This window comes from Panthera uncia, chromosome B4 (genome assembly GCF_023721935.1).
Source record: "Panthera uncia isolate 11264 chromosome B4, Puncia_PCG_1.0, whole genome shotgun sequence".
Taxonomy (NCBI): domain Eukaryota; kingdom Metazoa; phylum Chordata; class Mammalia; order Carnivora; family Felidae; genus Panthera; species Panthera uncia.
In genome coordinates, this window is record NC_064809.1 from 10,401,173 (window position 1) to 10,420,247 (window position 19,075).

The window sequence follows — 19,075 nt, forward strand, 5'->3', positions numbered from 1 at the left end:
AGGCTCATTACTTGGCACTCTACAGAAAGGATTGTTAACGTTACAGAAGAGAACTCTGCCAGTGAGAACACTCTGAAAGTCTGAAAATATTACACTACTAAAGATGCCATGTTGTTACGGAAAAAGTCATGAAAGCCATCAAGGCCAAAACGATAAACTCCTGCTGGGGAAAAGTGTGTCCAGATGTTATGCCTGACTTCATAGGATTTACAACACAGCCAACCAAGGAAACCAGGAAAGAGATTGTGGATATGGCAAAGAAAAGATCGGGGGGGGGGGGGGGGGGGGGGGGGGGTTAACGAAGGCTGGTCATTAAAAAACAAAGGAAAAAAGATACCACACGAGAGGGGTTAACAGATGACCTGATGGAAATGAACGCTTCCGAACCAGTGTCGGACGATGAGGAAGACACAGAAGCAGCAGAGCCAGAAAACAAATTGAAATCAGATAATCTGGCGGAAGGGGTCCCATCATTCAAAACTGCTTCTGACTTCTTTAACAACATGGACCCTTCTACGGTACAGGCACTGAAACTAAAGCAAATGGTGGAAGAAGGATTGGTAAAGTATGGGAATGTTTTTGGAAAAATGAGAAAGCAAAAGAGTCAGACAGAAACCATGATGTATTTCCATAGAGTTTCACCTACTGTGCCCGCCTCACCTGCCTCTCCTTCCTCCTCCTCCACGTCCGCTGCCCCTGAGAAGGCGCCACCACCCCCGCTTCCTCCTCCTCTGCAGCCTAGGCAACGTGAAGACAACAAGGATGAGGATCCCACTTCCACTTAATAAACAGTAAACAATCATCATGCCACACAGTTAATACATGTTGGCTGCGTACATGTGTGTCTTTGTGCAAACATCTAACAACTGTAGGCAGGAACTGTAGCAGATGCTTTTGCGTCATCAGTGTCACTTAAGTATTTGTCATGGAGAACGTCCTGTGCAAGACCTACATGGAAGCAGATAGCCTATCCTCAGATAAGCATAAGGTGAGTGGCATTTAATATAAAATCAATAATGTGTTAGTTTTCTTACTGTTTATAACTTCGCTTTCAAAGAATTACACCACCGTACATTATGCTTGGAGGAGCTTTGTATCAGCCTATCATCAAAAGTAAGTGTCTTTTCTAAAACAAAACAAACAAACAAAAAAAGTGTAACAGTGTTTCCTATATGCTATCATGAAAATGACTGTGACACTGTATAGCATAAAAATTTTATATGATTTATTCATTAGTATACAGGTTAGGCTCCCGTGAAGCCATCGAATTGATTACACTAGGCTACCGTAAGGCAATCTTATTGCTGCTTTCTCATTATCAATGCCTGAATCATGAGACCTGGTATGAATTTCTTTTTCACATTATCTTTTCATTTTTGATGTCTAGTGTTAGTAAGAAATTTGACAGCTACAATGTTTTGTATCATGTAAGACAATACTGATAATGGTACTGACAGACTATTCATCTTGTAAACTGATGACATACACTTACAGTGTCGATACAGTGCTATCCTGTAAATGTATTTTCTCTCCCTTATGATTTTCTTAACAACATTTTCTTTTCTCTAGCTTTAGTGTAAGAACACAGAATATAATACACACGACACACAAAATATGTCTCAATCGACAGTTTATATTATCAGTAAGGCTTCCACTCAACAGTAGGTTGTTAGTAAAGTTTGGGGGAGTCAAGTTATACATGGATTTTAAACTGTGTGGGGATTGGCACCCTTAACCCCCACATTATTCAAGAGCCAACTATTTCAGTTAACATTTATTGACCAATTTAACAAATATAACCATAATATACAGAATATTAAAGGCACAGTAACAGGCAAAAGTAAACTGCTGAGGACATACAAAGGAATGCCTAATTCTGCCCTCGAAGGCTGAGGGGAGAAAGTTAGGGAATGCTCCCTGGAGGGCTGGCACTGCTCCCTGGAGACTGACCTGATGAGAGGAAGGACCTGCCATCCTGATGGGGCAGCACGTCTGAGACACAGTAAGCACTCTGCTGAGCCTCCACAGACAGCACACAGAGAGATCTAGTAATACCACTAGAAACACAGGTTAAATCCCAATCGAGGTTGCATGACAGACTGTTTCACAAAGTGATCTCAGAGAGCAACGGAAGGATGGAATACAGTTAAATGACAGAATGTCACATGACTAGTCTTCTCACCTTCTCCCACTATCATCTAAAGGTTTCTAAACTTCTTCTCACGGTATGTAGGTCTCTTCATGTTTGGCTACCTGGCTCCCGTCCACTGTTTATTTGGCTTAGGATGCTTTTACACACTCTCCCCCCACACCCCCAGCCAGCTAGGTTTTTATACATCCTCTGACACCTAGCTCAAGTGAAAGCATCTGTCACTTCGCCAAAGAGTCTAATTCCTTTGCTCTCCTAATTACCACACTGGGGCCAGTTCCCCATGGGGTTCCCATGACACCTTGTCTACTACAACACCTATCATACTATTGTAATTATTAGCTTTTGTCTCTTACCACCTGCATATGTGTTCCCTGAGAAACTCTGCATCTAAGAAGTCACAAATGTTCAGTGAGTGTTTATCAAATAAAATAAATGAGGAAGCTACTTTAATGATCTCGGGGAGAGAGGTTAAGGCTTAAAAGTGGGAATAAAAAGGTTAGGACAGATACCAAAGCTCATAGGCTTTATTAACAGGAGGGATTTTCAAGGTCTCACTCTAAATCTACTCTTACTTTAAGAATAATTTTAATAAACATGGTCATCAGGTTTTGCAACCTACAAAAAATATTTTGAATAAAGAACCTGAATCATATTTATATTTATCAGACTTCTGTTTAACAAGATAGGGAAACATGTACTATTTTTTAAATATTGCTATCCAAATAAACATGAAGCTTTTAAAGAAGAAAGCCAGGCTGCTCAGTGACACACAGCCACAGTGATTACACGTGTGCCTTCTGTACATGTGAACAGATTGTACAGTTTTACTTCCAGTCTGCTCGACAGTGTGGAGCCTCCCCAACCTCCTCCATCAATTTGGCCCTAGAGACGGAGGCTTACCAGGATATTCGAGAGGAAAACTGTGACAGTTTGTGTTTCCATTTAGCATAAAATCACTCATTCCATCCCTTTCCTTGGTCTACAAGATCACATTGCTCTAACTCTTAGACTAGTTTACCTTGACAAATGTATATTTTCTTTCTTTTCTTTCATTCATTCATTCATTCATTCACTCATTCATTCATTCAACAAATAGCTGATTGCCTACTATATCCCAGACACTGGCAAGGATCTTATCTTTGTATCCTCAGTGACTAACACAGTGACTGGCATATAGTGGGCACTTGACAAGGGCTTTATGTATAAATAAATGGGAGAATGATGAATGGACAAATGAACATATACATGTGTATCTGACCCTCTTTCCCAGAAGACAAGGATACTTTTCCAAAGACCAATTATCCTTTGCTTAATCTTCCTTTATTTTGCCCGAGGGTGTATTACAAAACATCTATGCCTATTCATTTTGACCATCTTACAAATGTCAATCATTTCTATCAGCTCCCCACTGCATTATTAAAATATAAAATACAGATCCACTAAAATCGTACTTCAAATAACACTAGTTCTCTCCCTTTCTAACAATGCTAACCGCTGCAAAATTCTAAGTTCCGCGCAAAGCATTAACATGAACTCTTAGTAATTTCACCAAGTGCTACGTAGGTTGGGATACTTGATTAATACTTCAACTAAATGACAAAGCAGTGATTTGGCAGATATTTTGAAAATTTTAAAGAAAATATTTATGAATATTGCACAATTTCCCTCCTTCCTCAAAATAATCCTTCACCATACCCTTGAGTCCTACCTATAACAAGATACATTAAGTTTGCTTACTGCTTCATACCCAGGAAAACTAAGTTATGACAATTTCTCAAAACACTTATCATAATGGTTTCATCTCCAACTTTGATACTTCCCCTCACAAATCAATTCTTCCATACAATTTACTAAAATTAATGTGAATATAATACTTTGGAATGTGGCTCTCTCTACATTCATCCAAATTCATGTTATATTTAAAGAACTGAGTTTTAAAATTCTTTTTATAGGTCATTGTTTTATATTTATCTATAGAGCTTTTTCTCAGTTTATCAATATTATAAATTGGTAAAATGTAATAATATTTTAAGAAAGGATAAAACTAATAATAAACATATTAGCTACATGATTAAAAACACTATTAGATTAGGTATGAAAAAAAGAAGTGTCTATGAAAAACAATGTGCCTACAACATGCCTCTGTTTTTCCTGGTCATAGAAAATTCTGCCTGAAAATCATAAGAATCAAAGAAGAAAAGCTGTTCTACTACTTTAGTATACAGAATCTCTTAGTACTATATTTTCTATATTCATATGGCATTTCCTGTCAAATATGATTAGGCTGTGGACATGTATGCATTTTAAAAAACAAGAAAAATATTACTACTCTTTTCCCTGGGTATATTCCAAGTAATTATGATTGTGACTGAAAACATATAAACTAGCAGAAACATTCCAATAAAAAAATCCCATCTGTAAAGGTTAAACTGTATGAATCTGACATTTTCAAACAGATTGAGATTAAATTAACTAATTTATATTCTCCTGAAATAGTAAAAGCAGTAAGCTTTTTATTTTTTTCTTAGTTAGAATCCTGCCATCCAGAGATAGGAATTCAGTCCTTCTTATTACAGAAGAAAAAGAAGAGGAAATAAAGTAGCAAAAAGGAGGTGAGTAAAGTGTCCTAAATACTATCACATTTTCAAAGGTAAGTAACAATAGTTTCTCTGCTTTTTGACATGCATTTTTGCCCATTTAAATACCATGTTATTCCATAAAATGAGAACAGACAAGATAATCTAAGGTTTCTTTCAGCTGTACTATTTTATATGTGGCTGAATATACTATGTGTCACAATACTATTTCATATCACCACTCTAGATAATTTTGCACAGGATTTAAGGAATCTTATAAGCTTTACTTAAATAGAGATCAGAACAAGTTTTTTAAAAATCCATAATAATCTATATTTTATATCATCTGAAATATATTTATGCTATTCAAATCATACAAAAATAAATGCTGTATGATATCTTACATGTGAAAAGCTGATATACAAATTTTATCACCTGACTGATTTTAAACCACAGATTAAATTAATGACATTGCCAGCATTATAAACTAAGTTTATAAACTTACATGTTTTTAATCAATTCCTTAATGTCATTTTGGAGATTTATGGTTTCAAATGTTTAAAAAAGCAAAAAACACGAATATTTCTTCAAAGGTGTATCTGCATTAGTTCATTTTAAGATCTGCAAGTCAGGAATGCAATTTAGAAAAATTCTGAAAATGTATTTCAACATATCTGAAATTGACACAGACTATAAAGGACTATTTTAAATATAAACAGCATTAATTAAGTATATAATCACAAATAGAAACAAGTAATTAATCACTGAAAAAGGACAGAAAACTACCATTCAGTTGCTGAATTCACATTTGTAACTATTAATTGATCAGCTGGCCATACAAATAGGAACCATCTAGTTATTCTGCCCTGGTACAGGCAGAATCCTAGCTTGTTCCTTTCTGATTTCTGCCATGAACATTTGTATTTTAAAACTAAAAGAGGATTATATAAATTATTCTGCTATCTCCAAAATACATGACACAAGAGGATCTTTCCAGTGTGAAAAAAACTGTTGCAATAGCTATGTCATAACCTCTCCTTACTCTTCATACCTTTTCCTAAGATGATATGCTTCTAATTTGTCATTTAAAAACAGTAACAATAAGACATGTTAACAATTATGCCATTACCTGATCCTTCTCAGTTACCATAATCTATCAGAAGAGCAAAAGCATATGTGATAACTCAAAACTCCTTTTTTATAGCTGTTCTTTTAGGTCGATATTTGTAAAAAACCTCTACGTGCTCCGATTGTTCATTCTGACGATGTTCCTACCTTCCTTGACTTTGGCTGCTTTTTGCCTCGATGGTGTCACCAGATCCTTTACAATCTGCAAGACCTGAATCATTGCTAGTTAACAAGCCAGAGACTACGCTGCTTCCTCCAGAAATCCAACAGGTTTCATCACCGAGAGCTCACTGCTGTTTCTGCTTTCGGGAAGCTCGGCACGAACACCGTTCAACTACAGAGAGATACATGCTTTGCTTAGCTATCCAGGAAGGCTCTGAAGCAGTTAATAAGAAACAACGAAAGGATAGGCTGTATCTTCTTGATACAAAGTGACTTCAGCACTTGTGAAAACCACCATCCTCAAAGTCCAAATGTATCACTTTACAAAGCATTAACCAGTTATAAACAAAACAAAACAAAACAAAACTCAATGTGGGCAATCTTCTGCAAATCACTAAGCACAGTGAAAACATTTTCTCACAAAAGTCATGACAGGAAAAATAAAGTGCTATGCTATAAATTCTCATATAGCGGATCACAGATGCTATGTGCAAGTTTTTAAAAACACTCAGAAGCAGTCAACCAAAATACCCTGCGCTGCAAAGCCTTAATACTTTTTTTTCCCAATTTCTCAAAAATCTCATATTTGAAACACAGAAGATAAAATGAGGATAAAAATAATACTCTTGCAAACTCCAAGCTCCCAGGTCTGTATAACAGATAGGAACCTCCAAAAATGATCCTGTAAATTCCTTGCCCGCCTCCTCATGCAGACACCTCTGACATCCTAGTACATGAAAAGAAGTCTAAATTCACACTTCCCGCTAGAAATCCCTGAAGGGTTGAAATTCGTTGGCCTCACCACTAAGAGGCATGAGCCAGAGACTGTGCAAATCAGGTATAACCACCATTTTTGCCTCACAGTTTTCAACACCTAAGCTGCAACAACGCCCAATTAATATTGAATACCTTTGTTACATATTCTATTTACCATACACATCCCCTTTTCAAAGGGCTACAGAGTTAATGAAAAGAGAAAACTGACATTTGGTGCTAATGTGGTTAAACGTTGTATTTACTGAATGATTCTCCACCAGCAATGTGTTCTCCTTACTGTACCTCCCAACTGTCCCCTCAGTTTTTCTTCTTTCCCATTTGTTACTTTTGATATCCTTAATGTATCATTAAATAATGGATCTCAGGGCCAATCAAAGGCAGTTCCCTTGTCCTCACACTTAAAGGCTTATTTGTCACTTTCCCATTTTTCAATTGGACAACTAAGGTGCACGATCAACCAGGGCTGGAAGTAAAACACAGGATCCAAAACTCAAAGGCTTCTGGTTTCTCTGACATCACGCCTTTTCTGTAAAAATGTATAGTTTTAAAATTCAGGGTGAAGTTTTCAGCTCTTCAGAGAAGAGGTGCTATAACATGTGCATATATATCCACCCATAATGTATTCTCCATATGGGTGGTAATTTAAGACATTAGTGTTACAAATCCATGACAGCGAGAAACTACTTGCAAATGGAGGACAAAACATGACAATTATCCTAACTACCTGTTCTCTTTAAAGAGAATATCTATACTTGCAAACTAAATTAAAAAGTTCAGATGAGTCAAAGACCAAGTTTTCAACCTCCCATCAAAACCGTGCCCTTTAACAATTCCCTCTGAAGACTTGATAGAGACACATCAATATCTAAATCGAACTCCTCAAATCAAGTTCCCCCACCCAGTTCTTTCAATCCCTGGCCCCATTTCCTAGGGCAGTTCGGAGCACAAAATAGGTATTAGGTATATACTGAGTTTATTTCCAATTCTTTGCATTTCCAGCTCCTGAGAAACCATTTCCACTCTTCTGGAAAAAAAATTATGTTTTTGAAAGGTACTTGCTGTTAGCTTTGCTCTCTCCCAGTATTTTTCTCTTTCCATACAAGGAAGGGGATCTACAGGGCATTATCTTCAGTCAGCTCTATCTTCCATATCTGATCAGTGAAGAGAAGACTTTCTATATTCATGTTTCCATAAAATTCAATCTGCATCGTCCCCCATCTCACTGATAACAGTATTGGTTTTGAAAATGAAAATCGGAGCAATCAGTTTGACTTACTACCGTCAGTCCTTAACTTCTGCAAAGCAACCAACAGCTTTTTCTTGTTTCTCTCATTCTCTTCGCATTTTTATCACATATGGCATCAGTAAACCTATCAGACCACATACTCCAATATAGTATATATAAGGGAGCTGTACTGTAAAATGTGAAGATCATGAAAGACAGAGGAACTATTATATTACAGATCAGAGGAGAGTCCAGAGTCAGGTTAACTAGAATGTAACGCATGATGTCAGGTTACACACTGGGCCAGAAAGAGATGAGGGGAAATACATGATATTTGGGAACAACACCATCTATAGGTTATTAGTGTTAATTTCCTAACTATGACCACTATACTGCAGTTACATAATAGAACATCCTGGATTTTAGTAATATACCCTGAAATATTTAGGGGTAAATACTTCACTGTACCCTTTACTGGTCCAGGGGGAAAAAAATATGAATACAGAATGAGAAACTAAATGTGGTACAATGCTAGCATTTGGGAAATCCAGGTAGAAGAATATGAGAATTGTCTGTGTTATTCTTGCAACACTTTCCTGAGTCCGAAATTATTTCAAAATAAACTTAAATTCTGACTACACAGGGGTGCCCGCATGGTTCAGTTGGTTAAGCGTCTGACTCTTGATTCGGGCTCAGGACATCATCTCACAGTTCCTGAGATCAAGCCCCCCACTCCCCACCGCCGTTGGGCTCCACACTCAGCATGGAGCCTGCCTGGAGTTCTCTCTTGCCCTCTGGCTCTGCCTCTCCCCTGCTCGCTCGCTAGCTCTCTCTCAAAATAAATAAACTTAAAAAAAATTCTGACTACATAGCCCAATACATGTGTATTTATTTGTTTATAAAGGATATATACGTATTGGTACTTATGTATGTTTCAATCACATAAAGCAAAGGATTTTAAAGGACCAGACTAACAATGTAAAAAAGAATTCCACATTTGTGAATATGCTGTGTGCCAGTTGTCTGTGTATGTGTACACATACATACACACATTTATACGCATTCTCACATTTGCTTCCTCTCCCCAAAGATCATTCTGAATCCTGGAACGCACATTGTGAAAGTACACATACCTGTGGGGTTACTCTGGCACGGGCAGCCTTAAAAGAATTAATTTCCAGACCCTTAACTTCCATATGTACTTGTCACTAAAGCTGACCTGCCTGAGAAGATGCCTGCAGCAGGGGTTCTCCATTTCCGCGTCCCTTTACTCAATCACCTCTACCCCACGTTGCAAAACAGAAAACAAAAAATAAAAACAAGGTCCGCCCTGATCCATCTTGCTACAGCACAGTGCTCAAGGGGTGAAAACAGGACAGATGGCAGAGGAATACAACCCAACAACTCCTTTAATCAGGGCGAAGTAACATCAGCCCATTCCACTTATTAAGATAGGAATTTCTAATAAAAGACTCATTTAAAGTGAATAATTATTCATCAAAATTTATCATATATCTGTTATTTTGACAAATGGCACAGGATAAGCCTCTGTGAGGAAAGCAGAGCGGATGTATGATTTCAGGAAAACAAGTAGATACAATCTCTGGCTACTCAGGAATGGCCTGTTCATTTTTTAAATGGATGACTTTGGGTATCAAACCACCGTTATTCAAACCTCACTAGATACACTTATAAGAGGGATGTAATCGTTTTCTTTAATACTTGTCCTCATTGGGCCCCTGGCACAAAGAACTGCTTTCATCACAGACCTCAGTTCTTGTCATTGGTCCATGCCATGGCCCACTTTTATTTATTCACTCAATATTTCTTTTTAATAATAAACACCACAAAGCACCACTCAAACAAAAACTAGGGCCTTAACAATAATCTACATTTAACTACAGTCCCCCGCAACCACCAACCCATCCCCCTGCTTCATCCCAAACTAACAAACATCCTGAATCCAGTAGTTAACCATTCCCTTGATTTCCTTTATATCTCTCTATCCATCTATCATTACCTCCCTCTCTCTCTCTCTCTCTCTCTCTCTCTCTCTCTCTCTCTCACACACACACACACACACACACACACACACGCCACACATCTTTGTGTCGCTGTTTGGGGTATCACATATTTTGTGTTATCTTTGAGGAATTATATTTTTTCTTACATATTGACACCAGTGGTTCTCAATCTTCACTATACATTGAAATTAAAAGTTTTAAAGGGGTGCCTGGGTGGCTCAGTCAGTTGAGTGTCCAACTTCGGCTTAGGTCATGATCTTGCATTCATGGGTTCGAGCCCTGCCTCAGGCTCTGTGCTGACAGCTCAGAGCCGTGAGCCTACTTTGGATCCTGTGCCTCCCTCTCTCTCTCTGCCTCTCCCCTGCTCACACTCTGCCTCTTAAATCAATCAATCAATCAATCAATCAATAAATCAACAAAACGTTAAAAAGATTTAAAAAAATAAATAAAAGTTTAAAAAAATTTTAAAAATCTGGTCTCTGAGTCCATCTACAGGAATTTGGACTTCACTGTACAGGGGTGTAGCATAAGCATCACAAATTTTAAAGGTTCCCTCAAACAATCCTAACATTCAAGGACCACTGCTATAGAAGAATGACCTAGGAAAAGTTAATGTGTACAAGTACACATGAAACGTACAAAAATCATGATTCCACTATTTCAGTGTGTTTATCACATGCATACACACACACACGGAGAAAGACGTATATGCACAAAGAAAAAAACATCAAAATGTTACCAGCAATTTTTCCTCTGAAAAGTGACGCTACATATTAATTTTTATTATCTCCTTTTTGCTATACTTTTCTGAGATACATTTAACTATTTAAAGAAAGGAATTGGGGCGCCTGGGTGGCTCAGTAGGTTGAGCATCTGACTCTTGATTTGGATTAGGTCATGATCCCAGGGTCATGGGATTGAGCCCCGCATCAGGCTCCGTACTGAGCATGGAGGCTTCTTAGGATTCTCTGCCTCCCTCCCTCTGCCCCTTTCCAATGTGCATGTGTGTGCACAGGCATGTGCACTCTCACTCATATATAAAAAAAAGAAAAGAAAAGAATTATATTTTGGTTTTTAAATATTCCATATCACCTCACCAGAAAGGATACACAGATGGTACATTAGCACGTGAAAAGAGGTTCAACATCATATGTCCTCAGGCAATTTCAAGTTAAGATAACAAGACACCCCTACACACCTATTAGAATGGCTAAAAGGCAGAACGCTGACAACACCAAATGCTGGCAAGGATGTATGGACGGAGCAACAGGAACTCTCATTAACTGCCAGTGGGAACACAAGGTGGGAATGCAAAATGGTACAGCCACCTTGGAAAAAACAATCTGGTGGTTTGTTACAAAACTAAACAAGCCCTTACCATTTTATGCTGCAATTGTATTATTCCTTGTTATTCACCCAAATGAGTTAAAAACTTACAAAAACCTGTACATGAACGTTTACAGTTTTATTTGCAATTGCCAAAGCCTGGAAGCAATCCTTTGTTTTTCAGTGCATGAATGGATAGACAAATTGCTCCGATCCAGGTTACAGAATATTGTTCAGCAATAAAAGGAAATGAGCTATCAAGCCACCAAAAAAAAAAAAAAAAAAAAAAAAGGAGGCACCTTAAATGTTAAGTAAAGGAAGCCAATCTGAAAAGGCTACATAGTATAAGATTCTAATCATATGCCATTCTGGAAAAGGCAAACCTATGGAGACAGCAGAGTGATCCTTTGCTGCCTCAAATCCTTTGATTTGAGAAGAGAGGGGGAAGGATGAATAGGCAGTCGCACAGGGAACTTCTAAGGCAGTGAAACTACTCTATACGCTACTGTAACAGTAGATACATGTCATTATACATTTGTCAAAACCCATAATATGTACAACACAAAGAGTGATCCTTAATGTAAACTTTAGTTAACAATAATGCATTGATATTGGCTCATCAACTGCAGTAAGTGAACCACAAAAATGCAAGATGTTAATAACAGGAAACCAGGAAGGTGGGAGTATTCTAAGGGGGCTTAAGGGAACTCCCAGGACTTTCCACTCAACTTTTCTGTAAATCTAAAAGTGTTCTAAAAGAGTCTTTTAGGAAAGACTGGGTGGTTCAGCTGGTTGAGCATCTGACTCTTGATTTTGGCTCAGGTCATGATCCTGGGGTCATGGGATTGAGGCCCCTGAGTGTGGAACCTGTTTAAGAGTCTATCTCCCCATCTGCCCCCCTCACCCATTCGTGCTCTCCCACTCTCTCTAAAAAAATAAATAGAAGACAGGCTTTTAAAATAAAGAAAATCTGTATTTAATATATACTTCATCTATATCCTACTCTTTAGACTTTATCTGAAATAATACAAAAATAGGGCGCGTGGGTGGCTCAGTCGGTTGAGCGTCCGACTTCGGCTCAGGTTATGATCTCACAGTCTGTGAGTTCGAGCCCCATATCGGGCTCTGTGCTGATGGCTCAGAGCCTGGAGCCTGCTTCCGATTCTGTGTCTCCCTCTCTCTCTGCCCCTTCCCTGCTCATGCTCTGTCTCTCTCTCTCTGTCTCAAAAATAAATAAAAACATTAAGAAAAAAAAAATTTTTTTTAAAGAAATAATACAAAAATAAATCCAAAAAGTACAGAGTTTAACTGAAGAGAGTGCTTAAAACAAAAACAGTAATTGTCTATATGTGGGAGATCCAATGTGGTTTGGTAGACCACAAATGGAACAGGTGCCCTTACAATGGACTGCCTGCATGAGGATGTGGAGAAAGAGGATCTCTTTTGCACTGCTGGAGGGAATGCAAACTGGGCAGCCACTCTGGAAAACAGTATGGAGGTTCCTCAAAAAATTAAAAATAGAACTACCCTACAACCCAGCAATTGCACTACTAGATGTCTATCCAAGGGATACAGGGATGCTGTTTCAAAGGGGCTCATGCACCCCAATGTTTATAGCAGTACTATCAACAATAGCTAAAATATGGAAAGAGCCCAAATGTCCAGATGGATGAATGGATAAAGATGTGGTATGTAGGTATACACACACACACACACACACACACACACACACACACACACACAATGGAGTATTACTTGGTAATCAAAAAGAATGAAATCTTGCCATTTGCAACTACGTGGATGGAACTGGAGGGTATTATGCTAAGTGAAATTAGTCATTTAGAGAAAGACAAAAATCATATGACTTCACTCATAGGAGGACTTTAAGAGACAAAACAGATGAACATAAGGGAAGGGAAACAAAAATAATATAAAAATAGGGAGGGGGACAAAGCATAAAAGATTCTTAAATACAGAGAACAGGGTTGCAGGAGGAGGCATGGGCTAAATGGGGTAGGGGCATTAAGGAATCTACTCCTGAAATCACTGCTGCACTATAGGCTAACTAACTTGGATGACAGATAGATAGATAGATAGATAGATAGATAGATAGATAGATAGATAGAGTAACTTGGATGATAGATAGATAGATAGATAGATAGATAAATACTTTAAAAAATAAACACTTAAAAAAAAAACAAAACAAAGGACTGCCTGCACACACCTGTGTGCTAGTTCTTTTCAAGAGAAAAATTCTTACTTTATTCTTGTTTTCTTTGTTTGTATTTTTGTTATCGACGGCCAAACTCACTAATCTCACTCTTCTTCCCCATTACTTCCCAATCAATCATTCCCAGAGTACGGCACAGGGAGGAAGCCTGGGAGAAAACAGAGCAAGATAACACCAAAGCAGCTCGATGGGCTGTTGCGCTCTACCGCACACCTACTGGGACACTCCAATTTACACCATTTTCCTTTCTCCACATCAAAATACAAAGTGAGGGGCACCCGGGTGGCTCAGTCAGTTAAGCATTCAACTCTTGATTTAAACTCAGGTCATGATCTCACAGTTCATGAGTGTGAACCCCACATCAGGCTCTGCGATGACAGCGTGGAGCCTGCTTGGGATTCTTGCTCTCTGTCCCTCCCCTGCTCTCACGTACGTGCACACGCTCTCTCTCTCTCAAAAATAAATTAACATTTAAAAAATAAAGAAAAATAAAAAAACTTTCTTAAGTCTCTATTTTCTTCCCTTTATCAATATACATCTTTAACAGTTTTCTTATTACAAAAATAATGCATGGTCACTGTAGAAAATAAGTATATGAAAATAAGCCGAGAGAAAATAAAATCTTAGGCCTACCACACAGAGATGAGCATTGCTAACAACCTTTTAGACCTACCCGTGCACTTTTTTGATTTTACAAAAATGAGGTAACATACATACATTTTTGGAATGGAGATGTTTACACACTTTAAAATACTTCATCAACATCTTTTTTATAAAATAAATACAGACAAGGATATTTGTACTGTGCTTTGTCCAAAAATTTTTTTGATCATATGAATAACAGGCCAGCATCTTTTCATTCTTGGCAATGATTTAGATTTTTTTTCTATGCACTTTTCAGAAAACTGTTTTGGCTTTCCTGGAAATATATTTTAGAATAAAGCTACTGTCAGTTTTTTCAGAACATGTAGATAAATGAGAAAAAAAAAACATGTGAGAGGCCACGCTTGTTGTGACAAAAACAATCTGTAAATATTCAAGATGTCAACTGGCCACAAACAGAAAACAGCTTCTGAATATTAAACTATAAACCCATTTCTGACTGGTCTCCTCTTGGGTTAATCAACTTAAGATACTTCACTTCTCTGTTATTCTATTTAGATTTTATGGGCCGGGGGGGATATAAACACTGTGTTTTACAATTTTGAAAAGGAAGCTCAACAAACTCATCAATATGGAATAAAATGTATGTCAATTATAAAAATAAAAGTTGTTGGCTTTTGTCCACATACCTTTTCCTGTACCAAATATTGATAATATTTTCTGTCCAAATAGTGCTCAGGTGTTTATAGTAATTCCTAATAATTCATACGGGGTATTTACAAATGAACAATGTCGAGCTCATCACCGATCTTTGCAGATTTCTTTCACAGAAAAAGTTAGACAAAATAAAAAAGACAGAAAGGTAAAGTGTCCTGAATTTGCAGAATGTGGAAAGAGCCAACAGAATATGTGTCCTTCTTCCACATAACGCAAAGCACAGTAGATGGTAGTAATTGTTTACAAACAGAAGTACCTGTGATGTAATTAAGTTAGCAGTTCTTTTAAACCCAGTTTTAAAGCTATTTTATCAAAAGGCAATTCACTTTGCTTGTAACAGGCAGCCAAGAAACTTCTGTAGCTTGCTGGAAGCTTCTGTACTTTCTGTGGCTCAGCAGAAACTGCCATAAACATGTGCAAAGTACAATTCACAAACATGGGGAATGAAAATACATTACCCCAGCTTATCTTCACAACACTAGAAATTCTTACCGTACTGACTTATATCATAAGTTCACTTTAAAGGCAGTAAAATTTTGCTCATCCATACAGAGTATTAAACACCTCGTACATTCTACTAGGTACAATGCCAGGTGCTGGTATTATAAGAGTGATCATCTCCTTCAGTTCTACCAAAAGAAATTAACATTAAACACATAATTACACAATTAATTACTGAATTACAACTGAAATAACCCCTGCAAGTAGTTACAGGATGACAGGAGAGTGTCCTTAAGTGGAAAAATGGTAGGAATTAAAGGCTATACACAACACATTATAACTGAACGTTGTATTCCAATTTCTGAATTACATTTTGAATTTTTTTTTAATGTTTTACTTTTTTTTTTTTTGACAGAAAGAGAGAGAGTATGAGCAGAGGAGGGGCAGAGAGAGGCGGGGGACAGAAGATCCAAAGCTGGCTCTGAGCCGACAGCAGGAAGCCGGAGACAGGGCTTGAACCCACGAACCGTGAGATCATGACCTGAGCCAAAGTCAGATACTCAACCAACTGAGCCACCCAGTGCCCCAACATTGTGATTTTTAAAGAAAGCTTCCCTTTATGGAGAAATGACTCTTCTGGCTTTCCAAAGCCACATGCAGATGGACACACAAAAAGAGAAAGCAAAGAGACTTTCTAGTCATAATGAGGAAACTTAAATATGAATCTACTTCTAAAACCAAGGACTCAAAGAAAACACAGCATCCAAGCAATCTGACCCACTCCAGATTCTATCTAACAAAGCTGTCAAATAACATTAGTTTTTAAAATTTCATTACCATAAAAAATACATTAAAAAGCAGTTAAATCTTGGAGTAAGTCAATTCAATTTGGATGAATCACAATTCAATAGATATTCACATTTAAGATCAAATGTCCATATGCACACATACGAATATATACAAAATATAAAGACAGAGACATTTCCATAAAATTCACAAAAGTGCTTATGTATATAAACATAGAAGTAAGTCCCTCTAACATTCAAAAAGATCTTTCTGGAGTTTCCATAATACAAAACCTGTAATTCACCATAACACATTAATTTTAACAGAAAGTAAGACCAACAGAGTCCCTGACAGACTAATATATCAGGCAAAATTGATCTTTGATACCTTTTATTCTCCATTCTTCCTCTTTCTGAAACCTTTTTCTCCCTCTGCCTTTTTTTTAAATTTTTTTTAATGTTTATTTATTTTTGAGACAGAGAGAGACAGAGTGCAAGTGGGGGAGGGGCAGAGAGAGAGGGAGACACAGAATCTGAAACAGGCTCCAGGCTCTGAGCTGTCAGCACAGAGCCCAACGCGGGGCTCGAACCCACAAACTGTGAGATCATGACCTGAGCCGAAGTCAGACGCTCAACCGACTGAGCCACCCAGGCGCCCTCTCCCTCTGCCTTTTATGTATACTATGTATTATCTCTCTGCTACCCATAACAAAATGACCCATGTCCCAAAAGAAACATATAAAATTTCTGTATATACATTAAAAAACTACATCCCTTCATAATACATTTTTGGAGATGCAAAAGCATCATCCAAAGTTAAAATCTGTGGTTTTCCAATAAGCATTTTGGAAGAAAGGACTATTTTAAAGGATATGATACAAGAAAAAATGTAAACAGTGAAAAAAGTTACCCTAATAACGAGATAGCACCTCAACACCCATTAGAATGGCTTGGCTGCTATCAAAAAAAAAAAAAAACAAAAAAACAAAAAAACAAAAAAAAACACCAAAACAGAAAATAACAAGTGTGGACCAGGACGTGGGGAGGCACTGGAGCCCTTGAGCAATGTAAAATGGTGCAGCCGCTGTGGAAAACCACAGGCAGTTCCTCAGAAGATTAAGCACAGAACAGAATTACCCTACAATCCAGCAATTCCACTTCTGGGCATCTACTCAAGAGAACCGAAAGGTGAGTCTCGGACAGATACTCCAACACCTGTGTTCGCAGCAGCACTGCTCACCCTGGCCAAAAGGTGGCAGCAACCCAAGCTGGCCAGTACCGTCCAAACAACGAAACAGTACTCAGTCTTTTAAAGGAAATTCTGGGACACCTGGGTGGCTCAGTTGGTTGAACATCCAATTTTGGCTCAGGTCATGATCTCACAGGTCGTGAGTTTGAGCCCCAGTCAGGCTCATTGCTGTCAGCGCAGAGCCCGCTTCAGATCCTCTGTCCTCCTCTCTCTAGCTCTCCCCTGCTCACATTCGTTCTCTCGCTCGCTGTCCCCTTTTCTCTCCCTCTCTCAAACCTAAACAAATGTTAAAAATATGTAAATTACATATTGTTATATATTATCATATATTATATATCATCATATATATTATATTTTATATATATTTAGATATATATATATATATATTTTTTTTTTTTTAAAGGAAGGAAATTCTGGCACTTGCTAGAGCATGGGTGAACTGTGACGACATTATGCCGAGTGAAATGGACCAGTCACAAATACACAAACACTGCATGAACCCAATTACATGAGGCACCTAAAGAAGTTAAATTCATAGAAGCAGAAAACAGAGTGGTGGGTGCCCAGGGCTAGAGGAAGAGAAATGAGAAGTTGCTTAATAAGTACAGAGTGTGAATTTTTCAACATAAAGGTTCTGGAGACTGGTTGCATAACAATGAACATATACTTAAAGCTACTGAACTGGACACTCAAAAATGGTTTAGGATGGTAAACCTTACGTTATCTGTATTTTACCACAATCTGGGGGAAAAAGCTATCCTGTCAAAAAATTAAATATATGCAACTAAAAGCAACCTTTTTTTAATGTTTATTTTTGAGAGAGAGACGGGGGGAGAGAGAGAGAGAGAACATGAGTTGAGGCGGGGCAGAGAGAGAGGGAGACACAGAATCCGAAGCAGGCTCCAGGCTCTGAGCTGTCAGCACAGAGCCTGAAGTGGGGGCTTGAACCCACGAATTGTGAGATCGTGACCTGAGCCAAAGTCGGATGCTTAACCAACTGAGCCACCCAGGCACCCCTAAAAGCAACTTATAATGCTATTTTGAGCCTACTAAACTGGTCACAGTGAAATATATTCCTGTATACCAACTACCAGAGTAACTGTAAGTTAATTAAGTACAGTCTTTTAAGAAAGACAGGCAGACAATGTGGATGGAACTGGAGAGTGTGATGCTAAGTGAAGTAAGTCCTACAGAGAAAGACAGATACCATATGTTTTCACTCTTATGTGGATCCCGAGAAACTTAACAGAAGACCATGGGGGAGGGGAAGGGGGGAAAAGAAAGGTTACAGAGAGGGAAGGAGGCAAACCATAAGAGACTCTTAAAAACTGAGAATAAACTGAGGGCTGATGGGCATTGAGGAGGGCACCTGTTGGGATGAGCTCTAGGTGTTGTACGGAAACCAACTTGACAATAAATTTCATGCAAAAAAAAAAAAAAAAAAGATAGGCAGACATAGGCAAAAAGATTTCAGTCTATGAATCTAGCCTAAGGAATTCATTCTACTTCCCTTTATTAAAGAAAAGGGTCAAATTCACCAGTGATATTCATTCTGCAAATGTTTTTAAAAAACTGAACCATCCTAAAAATAGGAAAATGGTTAAATAAGTTACTATGCATCATTACCTTTAAGGAATATAATTATAAATTTGAATTATGAAAAACAATTACAGAAATAGG

At 37.9% G+C, this 19,075-nt stretch overlaps 1 protein-coding gene and 1 long non-coding RNA gene across 4 annotated transcripts in view; one reads left to right on the plus strand and one right to left on the minus strand.

The window, feature by feature from the left end:
* USP6NL (USP6 N-terminal like) overlaps positions 1 to 19,075 on the minus strand; it is a 183,420-nt gene that overhangs the window by 132,981 nt on the left and 31,364 nt on the right. The window contains exon 3 of one of the 3 annotated variants that reach the window (XM_049626836.1): positions 661 to 738. The exons of 1 other annotated variant lie outside the window; for it this stretch is intronic. In XM_049626836.1, the coding sequence (XP_049482793.1) occupies positions 661 to 738 (78 nt within the window). Of the gene's footprint in view, positions 1 to 660; positions 739 to 6,003; positions 12,276 to 19,075 lie in introns of those variants that run through there. One more of the 3 variants, XM_049626837.1, reaches the window with a different exon arrangement.
* Positions 322 to 6,023, plus strand: LOC125919991 (uncharacterized). Its single transcript, XR_007456904.1, has 3 exons — positions 322 to 988; positions 4,681 to 4,764; positions 5,933 to 6,023. It is a non-coding gene; the product is annotated as an uncharacterized LOC125919991 (long non-coding RNA).